Source organism: Gymnogyps californianus, unplaced genomic scaffold (genome assembly GCF_018139145.2).
Source record: "Gymnogyps californianus isolate 813 unplaced genomic scaffold, ASM1813914v2 HiC_scaffold_45, whole genome shotgun sequence".
Taxonomy (NCBI): Eukaryota; Metazoa; Chordata; class Aves; order Accipitriformes; family Cathartidae; genus Gymnogyps; species Gymnogyps californianus.
In genome coordinates, this window is record NW_026114345.1 from 298,511 (window position 1) to 321,991 (window position 23,481).

The 23,481-nt window shown below is 39.0% G+C and overlaps 1 protein-coding gene across 1 annotated transcript in view; it reads right to left on the reverse strand.

Moving 5' to 3' along the window:
* Positions 1–7,188: 7,188 nt before the first annotated feature.
* Positions 7,189–23,481, reverse strand: part of LOC127028863 (fibroblast growth factor 10-like) — a 73,391-nt gene continuing 57,098 nt past the window's right edge. The window contains exons 2-3 of the mRNA XM_050914522.1: positions 11,240–11,343; positions 7,189–7,413 (exon numbers count right to left, since the gene is read on the reverse strand). Coding sequence (XP_050770479.1) covers positions 7,216–7,413; positions 11,240–11,343 — 302 coding nt within the window. The 3' untranslated portion in view covers positions 7,189–7,215. The remainder of the gene's footprint in view (positions 7,414–11,239; positions 11,344–23,481) is intronic.

Sequence of the window (23,481 nt, forward strand, 5' to 3'; positions counted from 1 at the left end):
CCTTATCTTGACCCACAAGGCTTTTGTTATATTTTCTCTCCCCTGTCCAGCTGAGGAGGGGGAGTGATAGAGCGGCTTTGGTGGGCACCTGGCATCTAGCCAGGGTCAACCCACCACACTAAAGTACTTCCTGGGCCAAAACCTGGTGTATTGTATTAATAGTCCTTAGTGGACAAGCTGAGACAACTGTCCGAAGCTCACTGAAGTCCTTTTTGGCAAAATATATGGCAAGTATGGGGAAAATCTGATATATGTAAGGATTAACCCCAAGCAGAATACCTGTCATGTAAGTGCTGAGGAGTAGTCTGCTCTTACATCCGGTCCCATGTGTCACAGGCAGTTTGCAGCAATGGTTGTGCTTGCAGGGTTCTACCTGATATTTTTCACTTGATTTCCCCCCCCAAGTGAATTTTAATCCTTAGTACTTGGTATACATAGGACTTGGTGTTAGAACCTCATGCTGTATTGCATTTCAAGTGCAATGAGGAAAAAATGTATTTGTGTCAGGACTCAGACAAGAAGTCCGGGGAAAATGTTACAAGAGTGAAAGGGAAGAAACACATTAGTGCCACAGGTGACTTAAACTCGATTGCTGTCACTTTCTGACTCTGAATAGAATTTGCCTCCCATTCTACATCTGTACATGTAATCAGAGTCAAGTTTGTTGTGACTTTAATGTGGAGAATGGTTAAGACACTAGAGCAGTCAGGGGATCAAAGGGCCTACCATTGATTCTGGATAGTTGACTTCCTCAGTCCAGAGGCCCAGGCATTCATTTGCAACTTGATGGTGGCTTTCAGTATGAATATAGGCTGAACCTTGCTGCAGGATTTTGTATTGAAGTACTTTAACTGTTCTGACACTGCACCTTCCTGCTGCACCTCCCAATTACCATAGAAATGTAATAATTACAGCTATCAGCAAGACTTTTCTCTCACACTATATCATTCACCTCAGAGCATTTAGTAAGCAATCGGTTGAATGAATGAATGAATTAAATCTTATCTGTCTCTGTCAGGTAAAGGATAGAGTACTCATTTAATAGGATAAGCAGAGCCATATCTCTTCTAAAGCTTGAATCTTTTAGCTTAATCCATATTTAATTGATCATAAACTGTATGCTACATCAGTAGCACTCAGTAAGTCAAATTGGCTGACCATAAGGAAGAGAGAGGCTAACCCTTCTCTTACAAGATTGCTGATATCTCCGTTCTATTGCATCACTGAAATAAGATCCAGTCAAAGACTAGCATAGGTCATATTTAGCTACTGGTTAAGAAAAGCACTGAAGACTGTAAATAACAATAATGATATCTTATCCTTTTCTTCTGTTCCCCTTTCCTTGAGTGAACCATGGAAAGGGAAAGAAGGAGCAAAATAAATTTTCATTTGTCACGTATCTTGTGCATGGTGGTTGTTATAAAAGCCAAGTTATCCTCTCAATTCATATTTAACTTTTGAACCTAATTTGCATGTTTACTATTAAGTATATGGGTAGTTTCAGAGGAACCAAGGGTTATCAAAACACTACAGCATCACTGGATCTCTGTGTCGTGTTCTACATGGAACCAGAAATGAGTCTTATGTTTGTGGCATTAATGACAGCATACTGCAGACATCAGTCATGCAGGCTCCTTCAGTGAACCATTTATGAATCTTGTTGTTTGGGGGTATCATTACATGCAAAAGAAGGAAGAAATCATAGGAAATTACCATAACTGGACAAGAAATATGCTGCATATACTAGTGTAAGAGTAAACTGAAAACTATATTTTTTCAAAAAGATTAAATGAAGAGTGTGGGTTTTTTTTGAGCTGGGGAAAAAAGAAACTACATTTTCACATTTTTAGTGCAAAATTTAAAATGCCTCATGTGAATACTTATGCTGTGATTTTTATTTACACCTAATACCCTCATTTTTTGTTGTGATTTGATAGAAATATTGACTGAAAGGTCCCAGCCTATTGGCCCCAACATCTAGAAAGTGCTTATTGATTATTTTTTTTTTCCAAGATTCTACTGTTCCTGGACAAGTCTTTCTATAATTGAGTAAAAATAAAATCATTTTTTCAAGTAATCAATTGTATCTGAAGCATACTGATATGGATACTAGAAGACCACGCTCAAAACATTTTGATTGTCCTGAATGGATTATTCCAGTACAATTTGGAAAGTATGTTAAATTGTATGTATAGGCTCCTGATAAGGCAGTTCCTTTTCTGGGTGCTGTCTCAATTTCTTAAAAAGAAAAGAGAAAGCTAAAGTGCTCATACAATTTTGTGACATACATTTTGGAAACGTGGGGACACCGTGAGACTTCAAGAACATCTCTAATGCAAGAGAGTATGCAAATTAACTGGGTATCATGAAAGTAATGGATAAATGAATTGGGGAGAATGTTTTGCGACTGCCATATTTCATCCCACTCAGACACACCTCACTGAATAAGACAAGTTCCTGCATGTACAAGATTAAATATAATCTGTTTTTCAGCTATTTATAGCTAGATGAAAAGTACAGATTCAGGTGTAGACCAGTGTTTGGCCTTTTCCCAGACTTCTGTGAAGATGGTTAGCAGATGAAAGGGTTAAAAGTTCATTGAGCAATTAGTAAAAGTTTCATCATAAAAAAAAAAAAAAAAACCCAAACAAAAAAACCAGAAAAACCCCAAACAAAAACAGATAACATCATTTAAACCAAGCCACAAAATAATTTGGATGGTGAAATAGTACACCTGGAGCTTGGATGAATGGCTACACCAAAGATACACACACTTTACATTTCAGCAGTAATAAAGAACCTGTAATTTCTTCATTTACTACATTATCTCAAGATAAATGGAGTCTGAGCTTTGATGTAAATATAGACTCTGTTTTTTCCACTGTAGTATATTATCTATATACTATCAGCGCCCTAAGTATTTTGCACAGAACTATACAGATGGGTACTTCCTGTGCTTTTTTTCAGGTATTGCATTTCTCATAGCCTTGTATTTGGACAATGGTCTGATAGGACATGTATTTCTGATGTCACCACCAGCGTATCCATTTATTCAATTGCATGAGTTAGTATTTTGCATTAGTGATGCCACTGTATACAATTTCATTAAAGGTCCCAGTGAGGAATTTCAGGAGTGCAAATTCTCCTCATTTATACTGTGGTAACTTTAGAGATCAGTGCTCCCTAATCAGTTACTTGAGGCTTAATCATGGTTTCTCTGTTTTGCCTTTCACAGTAGCATATTTTCTTTACATTGTTGGGGTGGGCAAAGTACATACTACGTATTTTTTTTTTTTTCTGGGATTAGCGAGTGAAAAGACATCAGTCAGGTATCTGAGATTCACTGTGCTTCATTAGAAAATGGCAGTCCCAAAATTTAGTCCAAGAAAGCTCCCATATAGTTAAACGTGAGGTTCAAATATTTTGAGTGGGTAAGCATAACTATAAATCATAATCTGATCGGTCCAAAACCAATTAATTTTTCATATTCCATTTCTTGCCCATAATGCGATGGGAAATATAACTTTTTTGCATGTGTTTGTTATTTGCAGTTGCACTGAAATTGTTTCAATGAGCTTTTTCTCATCACATTGACTATCTGCAGCAGAAAACGTGTTTATGTTATGTGTTGTACTTTTCTTTCTCCAATTTAATAGGAAATTAGGAGGATAAATTCTGCCCCACAATCTAACTTAGGAGAGTAAATAATGATACTTGATACTTCAAAAGAGGAGCTGTCTTCCTGCATTAGTTTCAAGATCACTCCTTGAAGCAGTTACGACTGATTGTGTGAACAGAGACAATCAGTTTCAGCAGGGGCATGAATTACAAATTTGTGCTCATACACTGGTATTATTGTATTACTAAAGCTTACTAACCTTTAGTGAACTTTATAACCTGAAATGTCTTGAATGAAATCTTATATAAAATTTAACTAGTTTTCCATATCTAAAGTTTACTTTAAAAATGTGAATACATGTTCTTTTTCCTAAACCCCTTCATTCTTTCATCGAATGTGCTTGCTTTAAATTCATTGCTTTTTCCACTGCATAAACTAGGTAGATTTGAATACTTACGGGAAGAATCTAAAGCATTTGGTTGTTATTAGTGTGGAGATAGCTGACTCACACATGCAAAAAATTAAAGAAACTTACAAATGTTCAAGTGATTTTTTTTTTTGTTTGTTTGTTTATTTGTTTTTGTTTTGTTTTGGGGCTATACAGCACCAAACCACATCCTGTAGTACAACAGATCTTTTCCCTTTTTATTTTTATTGTGCAATACCATTTCAGGTTAATAAAACAAGGGACAATACTCTCATTCTCTATTCCCCACATTTTATTATTTTTATTTAAATATAACATACTATACATTGTTGCTCAGTGATTTTTGTTTCCCTTTTCTTTTTTAAATCCCTCCCCCTGTTTTCCTTTTGCTCAGGAGTCTGTTATGCTGAGGGTGACAGAAAACAGAGCTTATGGTTGAGGATCTGTGATACTCTAGACAGTGTCTGCAGTTTGCTCCCACCACAGTGGGTATTACAGTATGCCAGTCATGCAGGAATCATTGATTCCTTCAAGGACTTTTTTGTTTCACTGCTATTTATGTCACAAATGGCTTCTGACTCACTTTGGAAAAGTTATATTTCCTGGTTTTGGCCTCTGAGCAGCATGGTGTTTTGAGTACTATGATAATGTTTATGCATGATTTTTCCCCTGACCAACTCATCTAGGTAATTCTGTCAAAAGAGAACTTCATTTGTACCCTAAATGTTCTTTAAGTGGTCATCCAATACTGCATTTGTCCAATCTCACATTGAATGTTCACTGCGGGTGGTCCATTATGTCTTGTCAGTTTTAATTATCGATTACAAATTTTAAACAACAGAAACTCGCTTTTATCATGGTAGTTAAGTTTTGTTGTGACCTCCAATTACATTTAAAATCTGAAATTCTTATTTCCCTTTCTAGAAAAATCTCATTTGTGAAGAAGAAAGCTGGAGATAAAGTACCATGAAATATAATGTTAGCTATTGGCTAAAATGTTGTCTCTCAAATGACTTCCTGGTTTTAAAACAGTTGACTTTATTTAAGGACAGGAAATACAATCTGACCATTTTGTATTTTATGGGAAAGCTATTATTTTTTTGCCTTTTTTTTTTAAAAAAAACCCAGCTAATATTTAAATAACATTAAGATTGAAGTGCTGGTTAAACATTGACTTAAATAAGTTATAGAAGATTCCACCACCACCTGCCTTTATAGAGGTTAAACATTCTCAAAAAGACACATTAAGCAAGGCTCTCCTTTGTACCAAAATACAGTTTCCAAACAATAAAAATAGAATGTTTTTCACAAGAAATATTGAAGATAAAACTGCAGCATCAATATAATCTCATACTTAAAGTATTTAGAACAAAATAATATTATACTACTTTTGTTTCTTACTACAGACACTGCAAAGGCTTATTTATTTATTTAGTGGAATACAATGTGAAGACAGTGGTACAAATTGTTTGATGTACTGTTTTCTATTTATCTGCTCTAACAAAATGAATTTCAATATGGTTACATTGGTGAGCTATCCAGAGCTCTCTAATTTTAGAGTAAAGCAAAGCATAAAACAAACCTTATGTACCTTTAATTGAACAGACTTCATCTTATGCTTAACTTTGTTATACTGCAGTTGCTCAAGTTAAGCCATGGGACTAGTAACACTTCATAAAAATGTGCTGGATATTATGTATTTTGAGCCTTCAGTTACTATGATGGATATGAAAGGCATGCTAAAGCTGGATACCAGCATGGCTTTTTGGTTAGCTCTCATATATAATATACATGTAAGTAATAATCTCAGATAAATGCACAAGCGTGATTTTGGATCTCCTATCCCTCAGTCCTTACTTAGGTATTGCTCCCACTATATGCCTGTGATTCTACAAGCTGGTAACAAGGGCAAATGTGCTGAATGGGCGTATTAACTGAATAAGGAGTGCAGAACTGTGTTGCCTTCTTACTTACCTTTTAGAGGCCAAATTTTACACTTGGGAATTACACGCTATTTAATTTTAATGTTTGCAATCTCAGTGGCTGTCCACATCTAGGTTCCAGCTCAATGCTTGCTGCAGAATATCACACTGATTGCAATGCATTAGATCTTAGTTCCAAATTGAAATCAAAGTCAGATGAATATACACACAGATGCATTGACACCCAAGTACAGATGTGGCCCCTTCTCTCAATTTCAAAATAGCAGAAAGACCCCTTGAACAAAGTATTTCTTGAAGTTTGTTCTTGAGTGCTGATAAGTAAAAAAAAAAAAAAAAAACAACCCACAAACAAAAACAAACAAACAAAAAAACCCCTCTCCAACATAAAGACACCCAATACCATAGTGGGTACTGCTTGTTTGGTCTTTTTGCTTAAGTGCAAGACAGTTAGGAAAAAAATGGATTATACACATTAAATTCTGCCTTTAAAGCCTTGTCTAATACCTGTTCTCAGAGTACGTATGAGGTTTTGACATTTTAACCTATCAACCTCTGTGTGAAGTACTGAGAAAAAGGGAAAATAACAAAGAAGCAAATGAGGAAAACATTTCAAATCAAAAAGATATTTAACATCCTATTAAATAAATAACTTAGAAATAAAAAGGAATGAAGTTAGAACATACAAGCAAACCATACTATTAATTTTGTTAGAACAGTTTTACACTACTTTGCTTATATTCCTTATCCTATCCATTCTTCCACAAGGCTTCTCCAGAAATGTCATTATTTGTGCATGTGATCCAAGTGCTTCCAGTAAATGCTAGCATGTCTAACTGTTCATTGGATCATTAGGCTTGAATGAGCAATTAAGGTCTTTGATATGAGTTAGTATTCTATAAATAACTTTCCCCACGAAGATCATTCAACAGATTGTCTCAAGTCCCTTAAGTTCTGTTGCAGAGATTAAAAAAAATTGTTCACACTGGCAATAACTTCCATCCCATTTGATCCAGCTTGTATCTTGATTATAAGATATGATACTGAACTAAATAACAGTATTTCATGTGCCAGCAATGAGTACAAAACCTTCAAAGGCTTCCCCTGCTCTCTTTACAAACAAGCAGATGTCTGCACTATTTCCTTGCATTTACTCTTCAAGAGGATTACCAAATATTCTTGACATAAGAGCCTTTGGTTCAACTGCATTGATAAAATAGTTCCTTCATCTATGGCATTACTACCATTGGAAGAAAGTGAGCTGAAGTGTTTTTCCTTCTTGTTTTCTGTCCTCTCTTTGTGGCTCCCCTTCCATTCAGGGCCACGAACATTTGCCTTCCATTGTGCTTCCAATTTAGGGATGCATATGTGTTATATCCATTTTCTTCTATTCTTTCCTTCAATTTGCAATCACTGTTAAACTCCTTCTGTTAAAAGAAGAAAATAAATGCACAAATTCAGAATAAACATAATCTTTCAGAGTTGCAGCATACTGAAGGTAAATAATTTCTAAAAATGTTTTGGAAGATTTGAGTGTTCTGTATGTGATGCTCTTTTAGGATTCTACAGTGTATTTTAAAGAAAAGTTTCACTGTGTCCATAGCATTTAAAGCAACATCAGTTAGACTGCAAAAAGTGAAACCAACAAAAGACATAATCAATTATTCAGTGCATAATGATATAATTCACTCACAGCCAAAATGAAACTTCCCTGTGTTGGAATATGGCAACAATATTAAATCAAGTTCTTGGTCATAAACTCAAAGTATGAGGTAGCAATCTTGGAATCATTCATCATATTTCAGTTCTAACAAATATAACCCTTAAATATCTTGAACCAGATTATTGATACCATATGTTAAACAAATATGCGTGGCATAGGCCTACTTCTTATTTAAAGTAAGATCCTTTACACCACACTGGCCATGAAAAAGGGCTTTTTTGGATGGGTGCAAATCACTGTTATGCTGCTGTTACAATGGATGCGAGGCCTGTTTACTTTGCTGATCTGAAGAGGGGCTTAGCCTAAAAAAGAATCTCATATGATCCTGTATCTTATTGACTAAGTAAACTTGAAAGCAATTTCATGTAGGGTACCAGGGATGAAGGTTTTCTATTTTAAAAGGAGAAACTGTTGTCAGTTTGTTAGAAAGGATAAAAAATACAAGCATGTGGAAGCATGTAGGGGAAGACTATTTTTTTCTGTAATGTTAAATGCACTTTTATGCAGATCATCTTCTCTATAATGAAGCCAAGAATGCTTTGTTTTCACAAACAAGTAATTCCTAATATAAAAAAACAGTTTGATCAAGTTACTTATATTCCATTTAGAAAGCTTTTGAAAGTAGGACATTTACAACATACTTAAATAACAGCCAAAAATTAGCATTTTGTTGTTTCTGCTTTTCAGAAAACAAGATGTTATTTCGCAGCTCAGGCAGAAGCATGTCAGAATCTGAGTATGATATGCTAACTACATGTGGTATTTTTAACATGTCTATGAACAAGATGAGAAATATGTCTGAATAATAAAAGAATTTTCATGGTACAGATAATTTCAGGGATGTTTTATCTTTTATTATGATCAAAATCCTTAGATATTCAGCTAATAAAGATATAAAGTATCCATGTTAATAAAATGGACATAGGAATGGAAAATATATTTTTAAAAATATTCTTATTAATTTAAATTAGAATTTTTGAACTAATTAATGTTCAGTACTTTGATACAGTAAGAACTTTCAGGTCTATAATTAATGTTTTACTTAGTTGCTGCTAAAACTACAGAACACATGCTTATGTTTTCCTAACAGAATTGCGCATATTCAAACTCAATTTGGCTCCCAAAATGCACTTCAATTTTGGGATTAGTAGTTAGTTGAACAATGACTGTTGGGGAAGACACTATCAAGCGAAGACTCTCTGCAAAATGACCCTTGATACTGCCTGTATTCACAAAGCTACATACAGATCATTTAACTTTTACTTGCTATAATATGCCACCTCCTGCTTCAAGGTATTAAGAAGGCAAGTGACCATCAATCACAGTTCTAAATTGCAGTAATTTCTCCTATCTGCCAGCACCTTATTTTGTTAAAGTAACCAAATAGTGAGTCTTCCTTTGCTCTCTCGTTCTAACCAAAGTCAGTCAAATGGCAACCTATTTGATAAACATAGAAACAGTCTGTCCTGGTTACTTGACTTGTTTTCCCAAACGCAGAATTGTACTTGAATACAAACTTTTATCTCTATTCTTTGATAACACAGAGACAACAGATGATGTGATGTGGTTAAGAAGTCTTATTGGCAGGGGTCTGAGTGTTAGCCCAGGACTGCTTCGCTCACTTCAAACAAATTTCAGTATAACCCTGCACCAATGTCTATTGTGCACATGCTTAAGAGTGTTTTTACAATTTTATTGGTTTTGTTTTTCATATCCATCTGCAAGCTGCCACACTGTAGTAATATGAATCTAACTGCAAGTCTTGGGAGGATGGGAAAAATAACAACAGAAGCATTCTTGAAATCTCTGAAGTATTATGGAATAGGTTTTGATAAGTAATTATGTTGTGATTTTGATGTGAATATTGAAAAATTATCTCAGCTGGAATTAAAAAAAAAAAAAAGGCTTTCCACATTCGTATCCTCCTGTCAACACTATTTCTAATACACTGTGAATTACTGAATCTTATGGCAGCAGTTTCCACTTACGGTACATGAAAGCTGCTTTGCCTTCTTTTGTGTGTGTATAGAGTTGGAATGAACTCTCACCACACCAGCTGTGGCTAACAACTTTGGTAGGAAAACTTATCTCAGGCTTTGAGATGGATCATCACAAAAAACTAAGTTAAACACTGTTCACTGAGACATGTGAATTGACTATGATGATTTATGCTTAACACCTTCACATATGTCCAGAAGCATACCCACAATCAATGAATGGAGCTTAACTGACAAATGGTAACTTTATCAGCAACTCAGTATACCCTTATACCTCTCAATGGTGCAGGACTGAGCACTGATCATCCTGTATTTCTGACCAGTGTAATTTTAGAAATTAAAATTCACATTTACGGGAGCTTAAGAAACATTTCTCTGTTCTGGTCTTTCCTTAATGTGATTCTTTGACACTGCCCAGGAGTTTAGAAGGTCAGAAGTAACCTTATGAACCAGGAGTGACTAGCCACAGTGCAGATGAGGGAGGACAGTTTATATAGTTTGTATGAACTAAACCCACCCCGTAGAAATGCTTCCTTAAAATAAGAGGGCCAAATGACTTTAACCCCCTCGAGTCCCAGTTGATTCTGCTGGTAGTCTCAGACTGGCATTACTTCATCATTTTCAGTAGAGGTAGGCTTAGCTACATTGCCTGAGGATAAACCCAGCCCCAATATCTATCTGTGAAGTGCTCTCTTTAAAGCCTATGGATGTTCTGAATACTGAGCAATCTGAAGACTGGCTCATAACCTTTGCAGATGACTTGAATAAGTTTACATTTATGTGGGCTCAAACTTACTGGAACTGGCAAAAAGCTGCAAAATTACAAACCAAACCAGATGTAATACCAGAACAATATTTGGATAGTTACTGGGTTTTGTTTGGAGTGTGTGTGTGTGTGTGTTTGTTTTTACTGAAAGTATCAGTAACCCCAAACTTACACAAATACAAATAGAGTATATATGGACAATTTTCAAATGATATCCAAATTCTGCTCAGTCAAAGCTTATCTGTCTGCTGATATATAAGTCTCTGTCTCTCTGTACTGCCCATAATCTTGTGTATTAATTAATAAAATTTAAAGCTGGCTACTCTAGAAATCATCTTCTTGGCAGTTGTAGTTTGATAATTTGGTGTGTCTCCTCCATCAGCTGAAGTTTACAAGATTTTAGGTACACTTTATCCCCCTGGAATTACTGATAAATGTGGCTGTACTGCAGAAAAAACAGGGAAAAATAGCCTTAAAGATTACATTTTGTAGGACCCTCTCCATCGGCCACTACTTAATAAGAAACCTGACTGAAGCAGCAAGCATGATAAATCCCCCAGCAGCTGCTTTGGTATGATATGAGCCTAACAAACACCAGGGAGCTTGTGGAGAGGGGGGCTGCTGGTTTACCACAGGATGAAATTTTGATGAACAGCTCATTTCAGCTCTAATTAGTAGTAATACACAGTCAAGTGGGGTTTTCAGTAGGTAAGAGAGGGAACTGTGCTGACTACTGCAATCCATTTGGAAGATATAAAAATACTTACAGAGCCGTAGACTTTTCCTTTCTTGTTCATGGCTAAATAATAGTTGCTCTTAATAGACTTAACTGCCACAACTCCGATTTCTACAGATGTTATCTCCAATATGCCTAAAAAATAAGAATTGAGCTATTTAATCACTTCATTAGAGGTTTTTCTCACTATAGAAACAGACCAATAAACCTGAAAAATACTAAACTTCTAATATTTAGAACCAACTGACCAACAAACTTTAGCAACGTTCTCCAAATCATTGCAAGAATGTACACAAACATTGTTTCAATTAACATGTTTCCTTTGCGAACTCTGCATTTTAAACCCCATAAATACTGAAACAGCTCCATTCTTCTTAGCATAGATTTTATTAAAATTTATCAGAAGAGACATCTGAACCACAGCATTAAATTAAATCTATAGCATATGTCAATAGAATGTTAGATTTACCGCAGTCTTCAAAAACAGTGGTAAACTATTTATTCCTTGTAGGACAGTTAGATAAACTAAATCCCTTGGCTGTACTGAGCTGATAAAATTCATTTTTGGCAAGTGTGTTGACATTTTGGGATATAGTAAGACTAACCCTAACAGCCACATTATCTTTGTCTTTCAGATATCAGAAACATTTTGCTGTGTTTGAAATAAATATGATTAAGTTTTTTTCTTTAAAACAAACTTTCTGGGATATTGGATGGCTCAAGGGGCCAGTAATGGGAGACAGAGCTTTTCATCTCTATATTTTCTGCCCAAGAGCATACTGATTTGGGAGTAGTAGAAGTTACTACAACTTACATAGTGACTTTAGAGATCCATTTTCAGCTATTACTAGAGTAACTGGATGGATACGTTTGGGCATTGTGTCTTAATATAGGAGAAATATAGCTCCAACCAAATATCTTCTAAATGGTTTATCCAGGTAGCATGCCTGGCTCCAACCTTTCTTCTGATTTTTATAGTAGTAGTCGTCAGAACAATAGTCTAACTCAGTCATCACGACAGGTCTACCACTGGGGAAATTACAGGAGGAGCAAAAGTGTTGAGAAATTTTAAAGAAAAACATCCTAGACCAAGCCAACAAATAATGTGACAAATAGATCAGCTGGAAAAACACTGATGAGTTGCCAACTGCTTAAAAAAGGGATCTGAAATAATTTCCTCCTAAATCTGTTCTATACTTTTTGTCTGAGCAGAGAAGTACTGGAAAATCCATGTCATGGTTTAACCCCAGTCAGCAACTAAGCACCACGCAGCTGTCTCAGTGGGGTGAGGAGGAGGAAAGGAAAGGAAAAAAAGTAAAACTCGTGGGTTTACTAAAGTAAAATATAATACTAACAATGTTAATAATGAAATATAATAGTAATGAAAAGAAATACAACAGAAAAAGGAAGGGGGGGGGGAAGGAAAAAAAACAGTGATGCACAATGCAATTGCTCACCACCCGCTGACCAATGCCCAGTTAGTTCCCGAGCCGCGATCCGCGCCTCCCGGCCAGCTCCCCCCTGTTTATATACTGGGCATGATGTTCCATGATATGGAATACCCCTTTGGCTAGTTCAGGTCAGCTGCCCTGGCTCTGCTCCCTCCCAGCTTCTTGCACACCTGCTTGCTGGCAGAGCATGGGAAACTGAAAAGTCCTTGGCTTAAGATAAGCGCTACTTAGCAACAACTAAAACATCGGAGTGTTATCAACATCATTCTCACACTAAATCCAAAACCCAGCACTGTACCAGCTACTAAGAAGAGAGTTAACTCTGTCCCAGCTGAAACCATGACAATATCCACCCCTTATTCTATACCATTTACGTTATGCACAGATCCCACACTTTCTGATACATTTCCAATTAATCACCACCACTTTTCCTGTCTTTTAATATATACATATAGATATCATTCCCGTGATCTATGGGCCATCTCTATCCAATGTCTGTTGAGTTCATTCAGTCCATGACTTTGGGCTCCATCTGTCGTAACAGTCTGTCCGGGCAGGAGGGATGATGCAAAGACCGCTCAGTCGGCAGAACAGGATTGGGCTTCGGTGTGATGTGGCAGGCAGGTGACATTGGGCGCAGCAGGAGGATGGTGTGTGGTGTCGGATTGTTGCATGCTGCAGTCAGTCCTGGTTCCATCACTACTGCACTTTGCTCAGTTTTGTCAAAGTTCATTCTTCATTAATCTAAGTAATTCTTACTGTAATACTGTTGATATAGCATATAACAGTTATAATAATGATGACATACAGTGGCAAGATTATATAGCAATTAATAGCATACAATTTAATCTATTGGCTGTTCTCACCTAAAATCAAATCCCCTTGAGGTACACATCGGACTTCCCCATCCTTCCGCATCACCCACCAAGTGCACCCAGGCCCTTGAGCAAAAGCAATCCCACGAATGGGTTTGCCTTTGCCTGAGGCAGGAGTAACCCAAACTGTTTTTCCTAGCATATTTTTTATGTGCACTACAGGGACTTTATCCCCTTCTACAGTACGTAAAAGTTCTGATTGGGCAGGGCCAGCTCGATTGGCAGATCCTCTAGTGTTGACTAACCAGGTGGCCTTTGCTAGATGTGTATCCCAATGTTTGAAGGTCCCACCACCCATTGCTCTCAATGTAGTCTTTAACAATCCATTGTATCGCTCGATTTTCCCAGAGGCTGGTGCATGATAGGGGATGTGATACACCCACTCAATGCCGTGCTCTTTGGCCCAGGTGTCTATGAGATTGTTCCGGAAATGAGTCCCATTGTCTGACTCAATTCTTTCTGGGGTGCCATGTCACCATAAGATTTGCTTCTCGAGGCCCAGGATAGTGTTCCGGGCGGTGGCATGGGGCACGGGATATGTTTCCCGCCATCCGGTGGTTGCTTCCACCATTGTAAGCACATGGCGCTTCCCTTGACGGGATTGTGGGAGTGTGATATAGTCAATCTGCCAGGCCTCTCCATATTTGTATTTCAGCCATCGTCCTCCATACCAAAGAGGCTTTAACTGCTTGGCTTGCTTAATTGCAGTGCATGTTTCACATTCATGGATAACCTGTGCGATAGTGTCCATGGTCAGGTCCACCCCTCGATCACGAGCCAATCTATATGTTGCATCTCTCCCCTGATGGCCTGAGGTGTCCTGAGCCCACCAAGCCATAAATAATTCACCTTTATGCTGCCAATCCAGATCTACCTGAGCCACTTCAATCCTAGCAGCCTTGTCTACCTGTTGATTGTTTTGATGTTCTTCAGTGGCCCGACTCGTAGGTATGTGGGCATCTACATGACATACTTTCACAACCAGGTTCTCTAGCCAGGCAGCAATATCTTGCCACAATGCGGCAGTCCAGATGGGTTTACCTCTGTGCTGCCAGTTACTCTGCTTCCATTGCTGCAACCACCCCCACAGAGCATTGGCCACCATCCATGAGTCAGTATAGAGATAAAGTATTGGCCATTTTTCTCATTCAGCAATGTCTAAAGCCAGCTGGATGGCTTTCACCTCTGCAAACTGACTCGATTCACCCTCTCCTTCTGCAGTTTCTGCAACTTGTCGTATAGGACTCCATACAGCCGCCTTCCACCTCCGATGCTTTCCTACAATGCGACAGGACCCATCAGTGAACAGGGCATATTGCCTCTCATTTTCTGGCACTTTATTATACAATGGCGCCTCTTCAGCACGCGTTACCTCCTCCTCTGGTGATATTCCAAAATCTTTGCCTTCTGGCCAGTCCGTGATCACTTCCAGAATTCCTGGGTGACTGGGGTTTCCTAGTCGACTTCATTGTGTGATCAGTGCAACCCACTTACTCCACATAGCATCAGTTGCATGATGTGTAGAAGGGACCTTCCCTTTGAACATCCAGCCCAGCACCGGCAGTCGGGGTGCTAATAGGAGCTGTGTTTCAGTACCAACCACTTCTGAAGCAGCTTGAACTCCTTCATATGCTGCTAATATCTCCTTTTCAGTTGGAGTATAGCGGGCCTCAGATCCTCGATATCCCCGACTCCAAAACCCTAGAGGTCGACCTCGGGTCTCCCCTGGTGGTGCTTTCTGCCAGAGACTCCAGGTAGGGCCATTCTCCCCGGCTGCGGCGTAGAGCACATTTTTAACATCTGGTCCTGCCCGGACTGGCCCAAGGGCTACTGCATGAACTATCTCCTGTTTAATCTGTTCAAAGGCTTGTTGTTGCTCAGGGCCCCATTTAAAATCGTTCTTCTTCCGGGTCACTTGATAGAGAGGGCTTACAATCAGACTCTAATTTGGAATATGCATTCTCCAAAAACCTACAACGCCTAAGAAAGCTTGTGTTTCCTGTTTACTAGTCGGTGGAGACATAGCTGCTATTTTGTTGATCACATCCATTGGGATGTGACGACGTCCGTCTTGCCATTTTATTCCTAAAAACTGAATCTCCTGTGCGGGTCCCTTCCCCTTACTCTGTTTTATGGCAAAACCGGCTTTCAGAAGGATTTGGATTATTTTCTCCCCTTTCTCAAAAACTTCTTCTGCTCTGTTGCCCCATACGATGATGTCATCAATATATTGCAGGTGTTCTGGAGCTTCACCCTGTTCCAGTGCAGTCTGGATTAGTCCATGGCAAATGGTGGGGCTGTGTTTCCACCCCTGGGGCAGTCGATTCCAGGTGCACTGGACGCCCCTCCAAGTGAAAGCGAACTGTGGCCGGCACTCTGCTGCCAAAGGGATTGAGAAAAATGCATTAGCGATATCACTTGTGGCGTACCACTTGGCTGCCTTTGACTCCAGTTCATATTGAAGTTCTAACATGTCTGGCACAGCAGCACTCAGCGGCGGCGTGACTTCATTCAGGCCACGATAGTCCACTGTTAGTCTCCATTCTCCATTAGACTTTCGCACTGGCCCTATGGGGCTGTTAAAGGGTGAGCGAGTCCTGCTGATCACTCCTTGGCTCTCCAGTCGACGAATCAGCGTATGGATGGGAATCAGGGAGTCTCAGTTGGTGCGATATTGCTGCCGGTGCACCCCTGTGGTAGCGATTGGCACCTGTTGTTCTTCGACCCTCAGCAACCCCACAACCAAAGGGTCCTCGGAGAGTCCGGGCAAGGTGGACAACTGTTCAATTCCCTCTGTCTCCAAGGCAGCTATACCAAAGGCCCACCGGTACCCCTTTGGGTCCTTGAAATACCCTCTCCTGAGATAATCTATGCCAAGGATGCATGGGGCCTCTGGGCCAGTCACAATGGGGTGTTTCTGCCACTCATTCCCAGTTAGGCTTATTTCAGCCTCCAATACAGTTAGCTGTTGAGATCCCCCTGTCACCCCAGAAATACAAATAGGTTCTACCCCTTTATAGCTTGATGGCATTAGAGTACACTGTGCACTGGTGTCTACTAGGGCTTTATACTCCTGTGGGTCTGATGTGCCAGGCCATCGAATCCACACAGTCCAGTAAACCTGGTTGTCCCTCTCCTCCGCCTGGCTGGAGGCAGGGCCTCTCTAGTCCTGGTCATAAGATTCTCCAGTCACTCTTTGTAAAAATGGATTAGAATTCCTTCTCATAGGATCAGGAGTAAGATCAGCCCTTCCACTCTGTCGGCCACACCGCACGCAGTGCTCACTGGAGGCTGAAGCAGCAATTTTCCTGGAAGAACCCTCATTTGTGATTGTTTTTCCTTGCAATTCACATACCCGTGCATCTAGGACTAAGGTAGGTTTTCCATCCCACTTCCTCATATCCTCTCCGTGGTCAAGCAGGTAAAACCACAGGGTACCCCATGGTATATACCTTCTCTCTCCTCTCTCTTGCCCAGAGGAATACCTTCTCCTAATAGCTGAGATATTGGTCCGTACAGGTGGGAGGCCAAACTTATCCTCAAATCGCTGGAACTCTTGGGACCATTTCTCGGCTAGTCTGTCTGGCAGTTTCTCCACAGCCGCGACGAGGGAGGAAGTGAGACTTTCTTCATATGGCCGAAGTCGGCGAGCCAATTCATCCACTGTTGGTCCCTCCTCGTCTTTCCAGTCCATTACTGCCAATGCATTGGCGTATGACGATGGTGCACTTTGTACAAACTTCTGCCACATGGGTCGTGCACATTGGACTTCATCTGGATCTGTGGGTAACCGCCCATCATCTGGGTCATAATAAACCATCTCCCGCACGGCTAATTCCCTCAGGTACTGGATACCTCTCTCCATGGTGGTCCACTTGCCTTGTTGACATACAACATCTTCCTTGAAGGGGTACCTTTCCCTCACGCCCGATAGAAGTCGCCTCCAGAGGCTGAGGGCTTGTGTCTTTTTTCCAATTGCCTTGTCAATGCCCCCTTCCCTAGAAAGGGATCCCAATTGCTTGGCTTCCTTACCCTCTAATTCCAAGCTACTTGCCCCATTGTCCCAGCATCGGAGCAGCCAGGTGATAATGTGCTCGCCTGGGTGACGGCTGAAGTCTTTTCGCATATCTCGCAGCTCACTCAGGGATAGGGATCGGGTGATTATCTCTGGTTCTGCCTCTTCCTCCTGTTCTCATGATGACCCTGGTTCACCTTCATCCTTTGCTAAGCGAACTGATTTTTTTGTATATTTCTTCTTCTGTATAGGGGCGATTGATATTGGCACCGGTTGATTCTCTAGTTCAGCTGCATCATCCATCGCCAAGGTTTGAGTTGCCACAGGGCCTGTCGCTGGGGTTTGAGTAGCCACAGTGCTTGTCATAGGGATTAGAGTAGCTGCAGTAGCTGTCGCCAGAGTTTGAGTAGCCACACTGCTTGTCGCTGGGGTTTGTGTAGCTGCAGTGCCTGTCGCCAGAGTTTGAGTGGCCATAGTGCCTGTTGCCAGAGTTGGAGTAGCCGCAGTCGTGGGAGCTGATCTCTGGGTGGTATTTTTAAATAGTTGTTTAACCCTAGGCAAGATCTGAATCACATTCAGGAACAGGCTGATTCCTAGCAGTACGACCATACTAAGTTCAACATCCCAAGGATATTCAAAATTTACAAACTCCTTCAATGCTATTGCAATGAACCTGGCAAAGAAAAGGAAGATGTGGGAAGATGTCTCCCCAATAGGTTGGCTCCCCGAGGAGAAAAGGTAGAAAGTGCAGTTATTAATATTCTCTAGGAGATAGCACCCGAAGTACGGAGATGTCTCCTCCATAGATTGGCTCCCAGAGGAGAAAAGGTAAAAGGTACAATTATTAATAGTCTCCCATAGGCGGCTCCCGAAGTACAGAGGTGACAACAATGCCGAGTACAAACACCCAATTAGTTTCACGGCTTGCACTTCTATCATATCATAAGCCAGTGTTACAAACAACAACAACGTGATAACTCTAGCCCGGTTCCCACAGATGATAAACAGCACAACAGGGAGCATATACTGCAAGTAGGGCATTACATAACACAATTTCAATGAACCACAACACCAACTTTGAGAGCAAAAGAACCCACATTGTAACCAGTGACTATCAAACCAATACAATGAATACTTATAACAAGTTTGTTTTAACACACTCTGATCAGATCCGTCGTTATCTCAACCCTTCGAGCCCCACATTGGGCGCCAAAAAGGCTGTCGTGGTTTAACCCCAGTCAGCAACTAAGCACCATGCAGCTGCTTCCCCTCCCCCTCCCAGTGGGGTGAGGAGGAGGAAAGGAAAGGAAAAAAAGTAAAACTCATGGGTTGAGATAAGAACAGTTTAATAACTAAAGTAAAATGTAATACTAACAATATTAATAATGAAATATAATAATAATAGTAATGAAAAGAAATACAACAAAAAAAGGAAGGGGGGGGGGAAGGAAAAAACCCAATGATGCACAACGCAATTGCTCACCACCCGCTGACCAATGCCCAGTTAGTTCCCGAGCCGCGATCCGTGCCTCCTGGCCAACTCCCCCCAGTTTATATACTGGGCATGACGTTCCATGGTATGGAATACCCCTTTGGCTAGTTCGGGTCAGCTGCCCTGGCTGTGCTCCCTCCCAGCTTCTTGCACACCTGCTTGCTGGCAGAGCATGGGAAACTGAAAAGTCCTTGGCTTAAGATAAGTGCTACTTAGCAACAACTAAAACATCAGGGTGTTATCAACAGTATTCTCACACTAAATCCAAAACACAGCACTGTACCAGCTACTAAGAAGAGAGTTAACTCTGTCCCAGCTGAAACCAGGACAACTTAAAAATTCCTTATGGTAACCACACACCAACTGAAGCCAACAGTGTAACTTAGTATTCAGTGCTTTTTCTGGAAATGCTGATTTTCTGTCCCTGAAAACTGAATGCAGTCTGTTCAGACTGTGGAACCATGTGGACTTTAGTGTGCAGTGAGGTGAGGAGGAAGTTTTTTCACTGAAATTTTTTTTGAAAATGGCTGCTTTATATATGATACAAAAGCCATTCTGTATGGCCATTGTACTGGTCTATGCAACTCAGGATTAACAGGAGTTGAGGGTGTTACTTGTTCTGTGATTAGAAGTAGAGGCTTTGATGGTAGCTGGGCAATGGCTGTGAATCAAGCATGACAAAGTAATAGCTGATTTTTATTGGGAAGCAAACTGATGACATAGTTTATGCACATAAAGAGAGAGAACATCAAACTAAGCAATTTTACATGAAAGATCTCCTTTTATTGTCAAGAAAGAAGAGGTGGCCTTTCCTGGATGCATTTTTTAATATATAAATATAGGTTTTTATATATAAAAATTACATACATTTTGATATGAAGATATATAAATTCTAGTGCAATTACCAGAGGCTTTGTATTTACTTAGCAAGAAGCATTAGGTTGGCCACAGCTACAAGGTCTAGAGTGTTTGCATATGAGAGAGACTTCAGTGAGAAATGCAAGATAAACAATAGGTCTAGGATCTAGTAAAGCCCTTCAGAAAATGGGTAATATTAAAACAGAAATAATAATTAAAAAAAAAATTTCTTGTCCAAGCCTATAAAGAGCTGAAAGAGGAGGATTATTTTAATTTCTTTGTGAGTGCCTCACAATACAAATATTGATATCAAAATGCAAATATAAATGTTGATAGGCACAAATGATCATGTATTATTATAAAGCCTTCTGCTGTAAGGTTTTTATGGTAAGATTCTTAATTGCAGCATGAAAAATCAGCATTGCTAAGGATGGAGTTGCACATATAAACTAAAAAAATTTCACATGTGCTGTGACAGATCTGAATATCCACTGAGTTTCTTACAGCTGTGTGAGAACAATTCTGTGCTAATTGCCACTCAGTCTTGAAACCCAATGGACTTAACAGAGTGAAGACACAGTTACATATGACACTGCAAGTCTGCTACCTGTGAGGGGGTAAGAACAACAGTTCCCAAAATCAGCTCACTCCATCATCAGTGGTATCCAACTCAGCAGCAGCAAAGGCCCCTCTGATATCTGGAGCTGCCTAACTACTGCCAAGCAGAAAACGATATGGCCAGTTAGATAAATGAAAACTCTAAACATAACTTCCATTAGTTACTTATATGTAATGTTAGCTTGAGAATTAGCACAAGGTGCTTAGGTGGAAATAAGAGGAGCTATAACTTAGGGGAACTCTGTAATCTATCTAGGAAGACCCAGAAAACGTGAGGGAAGAGTCAGTTAAGACCTACGACCTACTTTTAAGGCTAACTTGTCTGCTGTTGCAAAGGAGCCATATATCATTTTCCATATGTAAGATGAAGAGAATTATACTCTCTAATCTCAAGAAAAGTTGTGAGGGCTCCTTAATTAGGTCTTGATAGCCAGCTCATATATACCAGTGTCATGCCATTGATACAAGCAGATCAGTGAGTCCATACCAGCCAAGGCCTATTATGTTTGTATTACTCTTAAAATGTTGCTCATTTTCACAGCAAAGAAAAGCCAAAGTTGCTTTCTTGATTTTCTGCAAGAGCATTAATATAGAGCAGTGGTCTTTAATATTTCTCTCCCATGGGTCATCCCCTAAAGTATTTGTTCTCAAAATCACAGTTAAGCGGAGTGCCTTAAGTTATATGGATGACAAGCTATTAGAGGGTAAGAATGTGGTGTGAACACTGTTACGATGCCCACTTCTTTTTACGAGTGACATGTTTTTTTTGGTATTTTCCATGCCAAAAAGTGATGAGAAGAATTCAGTTAATTCTTTCTACAGAAATCAATTGTTGTAACTGAACTGTGAAACCAGTAAAACTAGGCTGGGTCCATTTCTAACAGCAGCAGTAACAAAACAAAACAAAACAAAAAAAGAGAACATACGGCATAACTTGTGCCATTATTAATTTTTTTATGTTGAAATAGATTAAACTGAGTTATATTTTGTCATATTATCCTTGTAACAATAACACCATATTAGACCATTTCAATTATCTCTTACACTTGTGAAATTTTTGAGTGCAGCTGAAGAACAGTGCCTAAATAAGAAACTTGCACTGAATTAACCCATTTTAACTTTTTCTCTTGAATGATGGAGATAGATACACTGCTCTTCAGTACAATACCCAAGTTAAAGCAACAGAAATATTCATATAATTCATGAAAATATAGTAATTTTTTCTGATAAAGTTTGGTCACAATCTCACACTCCATTATATTCCCAATGGGGCAGCTGAAAGGAGGTCATGAGGAGAAATGTTAGTACATTTACATTATATACCACAGTAACTAGCTAGATTATACCTAGTTATGCTATTTAACTGGAGTGAAATGTAGCTGAATTCTTTGGAACTATTATCAGTTTGATCACCAATGAATCTGGATTTATTCTCACTGATTGTGTTTTGTGTATTTGGAAGTTGAAAAAGTTATATAATTTTCAGTGATAATTTTGCATATTCTAACCTCTGCAGTATTTTGGGGGGAGAAGGGGGAATTTTAATAGCTGTTTTTCTTTCAAATAAATATAATACTCTTGATCTATTACCCCTTGGATAACAGGGATCTAATTTTGGTACTTATCTACCGTGCTACTATCTGTACACCCCAGAGACTTCACTGGAGTTACATGCTAGTTACAAGCACAGAACTAGCTTTTGTCTAGGTTGCAAATTATTCAGCATTATTTACAGATTTTCTCAGGACGAGATTCTCTCATGAGTTTGATAGGAATCTTTTCATAGGTGTCAGTGATGTAGACACAAATTTCAGAGGTCAGCATGAGAGCACCAACTCATGTGACATGAATCTACAAGCAGAAGTCATAAGGACTTTCCAGAACTTTGAAATAGACTGGTTCTAAATCAAATTACTTTGATGTAAGGGTGAAAATATGTATTTGATTATTCCTGAGTCATTATTAAATTCAGCAGGAATGTATAAGAAAAAGAAATTGAGACATACAGCATGAAGCTTAAAACTGTAGTGTTTTCACCATCTAATGAAACTGACTTCTTTGAAGGCACACAAAATTTTGTATTTTCCTCAAGGTTTATATAGTAGAGTCATGGGCCGTGATTGGACTTTTATACTACTGCAATAAAAAACATCATTTCCACGGGCTCTCAAGATTGACTTTGTAAAGTTTCATATTCTTCAAGTGCTGCAGGCTTGGAGATAAGAGCCTATGTGTAGTCATAGACAATATGGCTGAAAGGATGCCAGACCACTGAGGGTACTCCACTGGCCTTAGTTACAAAAACCATTCTTGATATAGATGATTGTTCTCAGACACCTTCAAAAAACAAGATTCTATGACCTCCTGGGTAACCTATTCCACTATCTACATTAGAAAGTTTTTCTAGTATCTAATTTAAATAGCCTTGTTGCAATTTGGGCCCATTAATTCTTGTTTAAACTGTAAACTAACGTGAAAAAGAGATTTTATTTTTTTTTTCTTTGCAGAAACCTTTTACATATTCAGGAACTTTTATCACATCTACCTATCTTACCTACCAATTTTTGCTCTCTAAACAAGCCCAGTTTTTCAATGCTTTCCTTAAAGCTTTCAGATTTTCTAGACCTTTGAACACTCCTGTTCCTTGTCCCCACAGCATGGCCATAATATTCTTATTGAAATCTTATCAGTGTTGATACATGAAGGAACATTTCATATTTCCTTCAAAGGATTTATGCATACTCATACAGTTATGCATACTTCCCTTTTTTCACAGTAATATGATAATACTGATTCATGTTCAATTTGTGATCCACCACCCTTGGATATGTGGAAGAAATGTAAGCAATCATTCCTCATTCTATAGTTGTGAATTTGATTACTCCTAATTAAATTTCATACTTTGCACATGCCCCAGTTAAGTGGCCTCTTATTTATTTTATCATTTTTCTAATTTGTCAATGT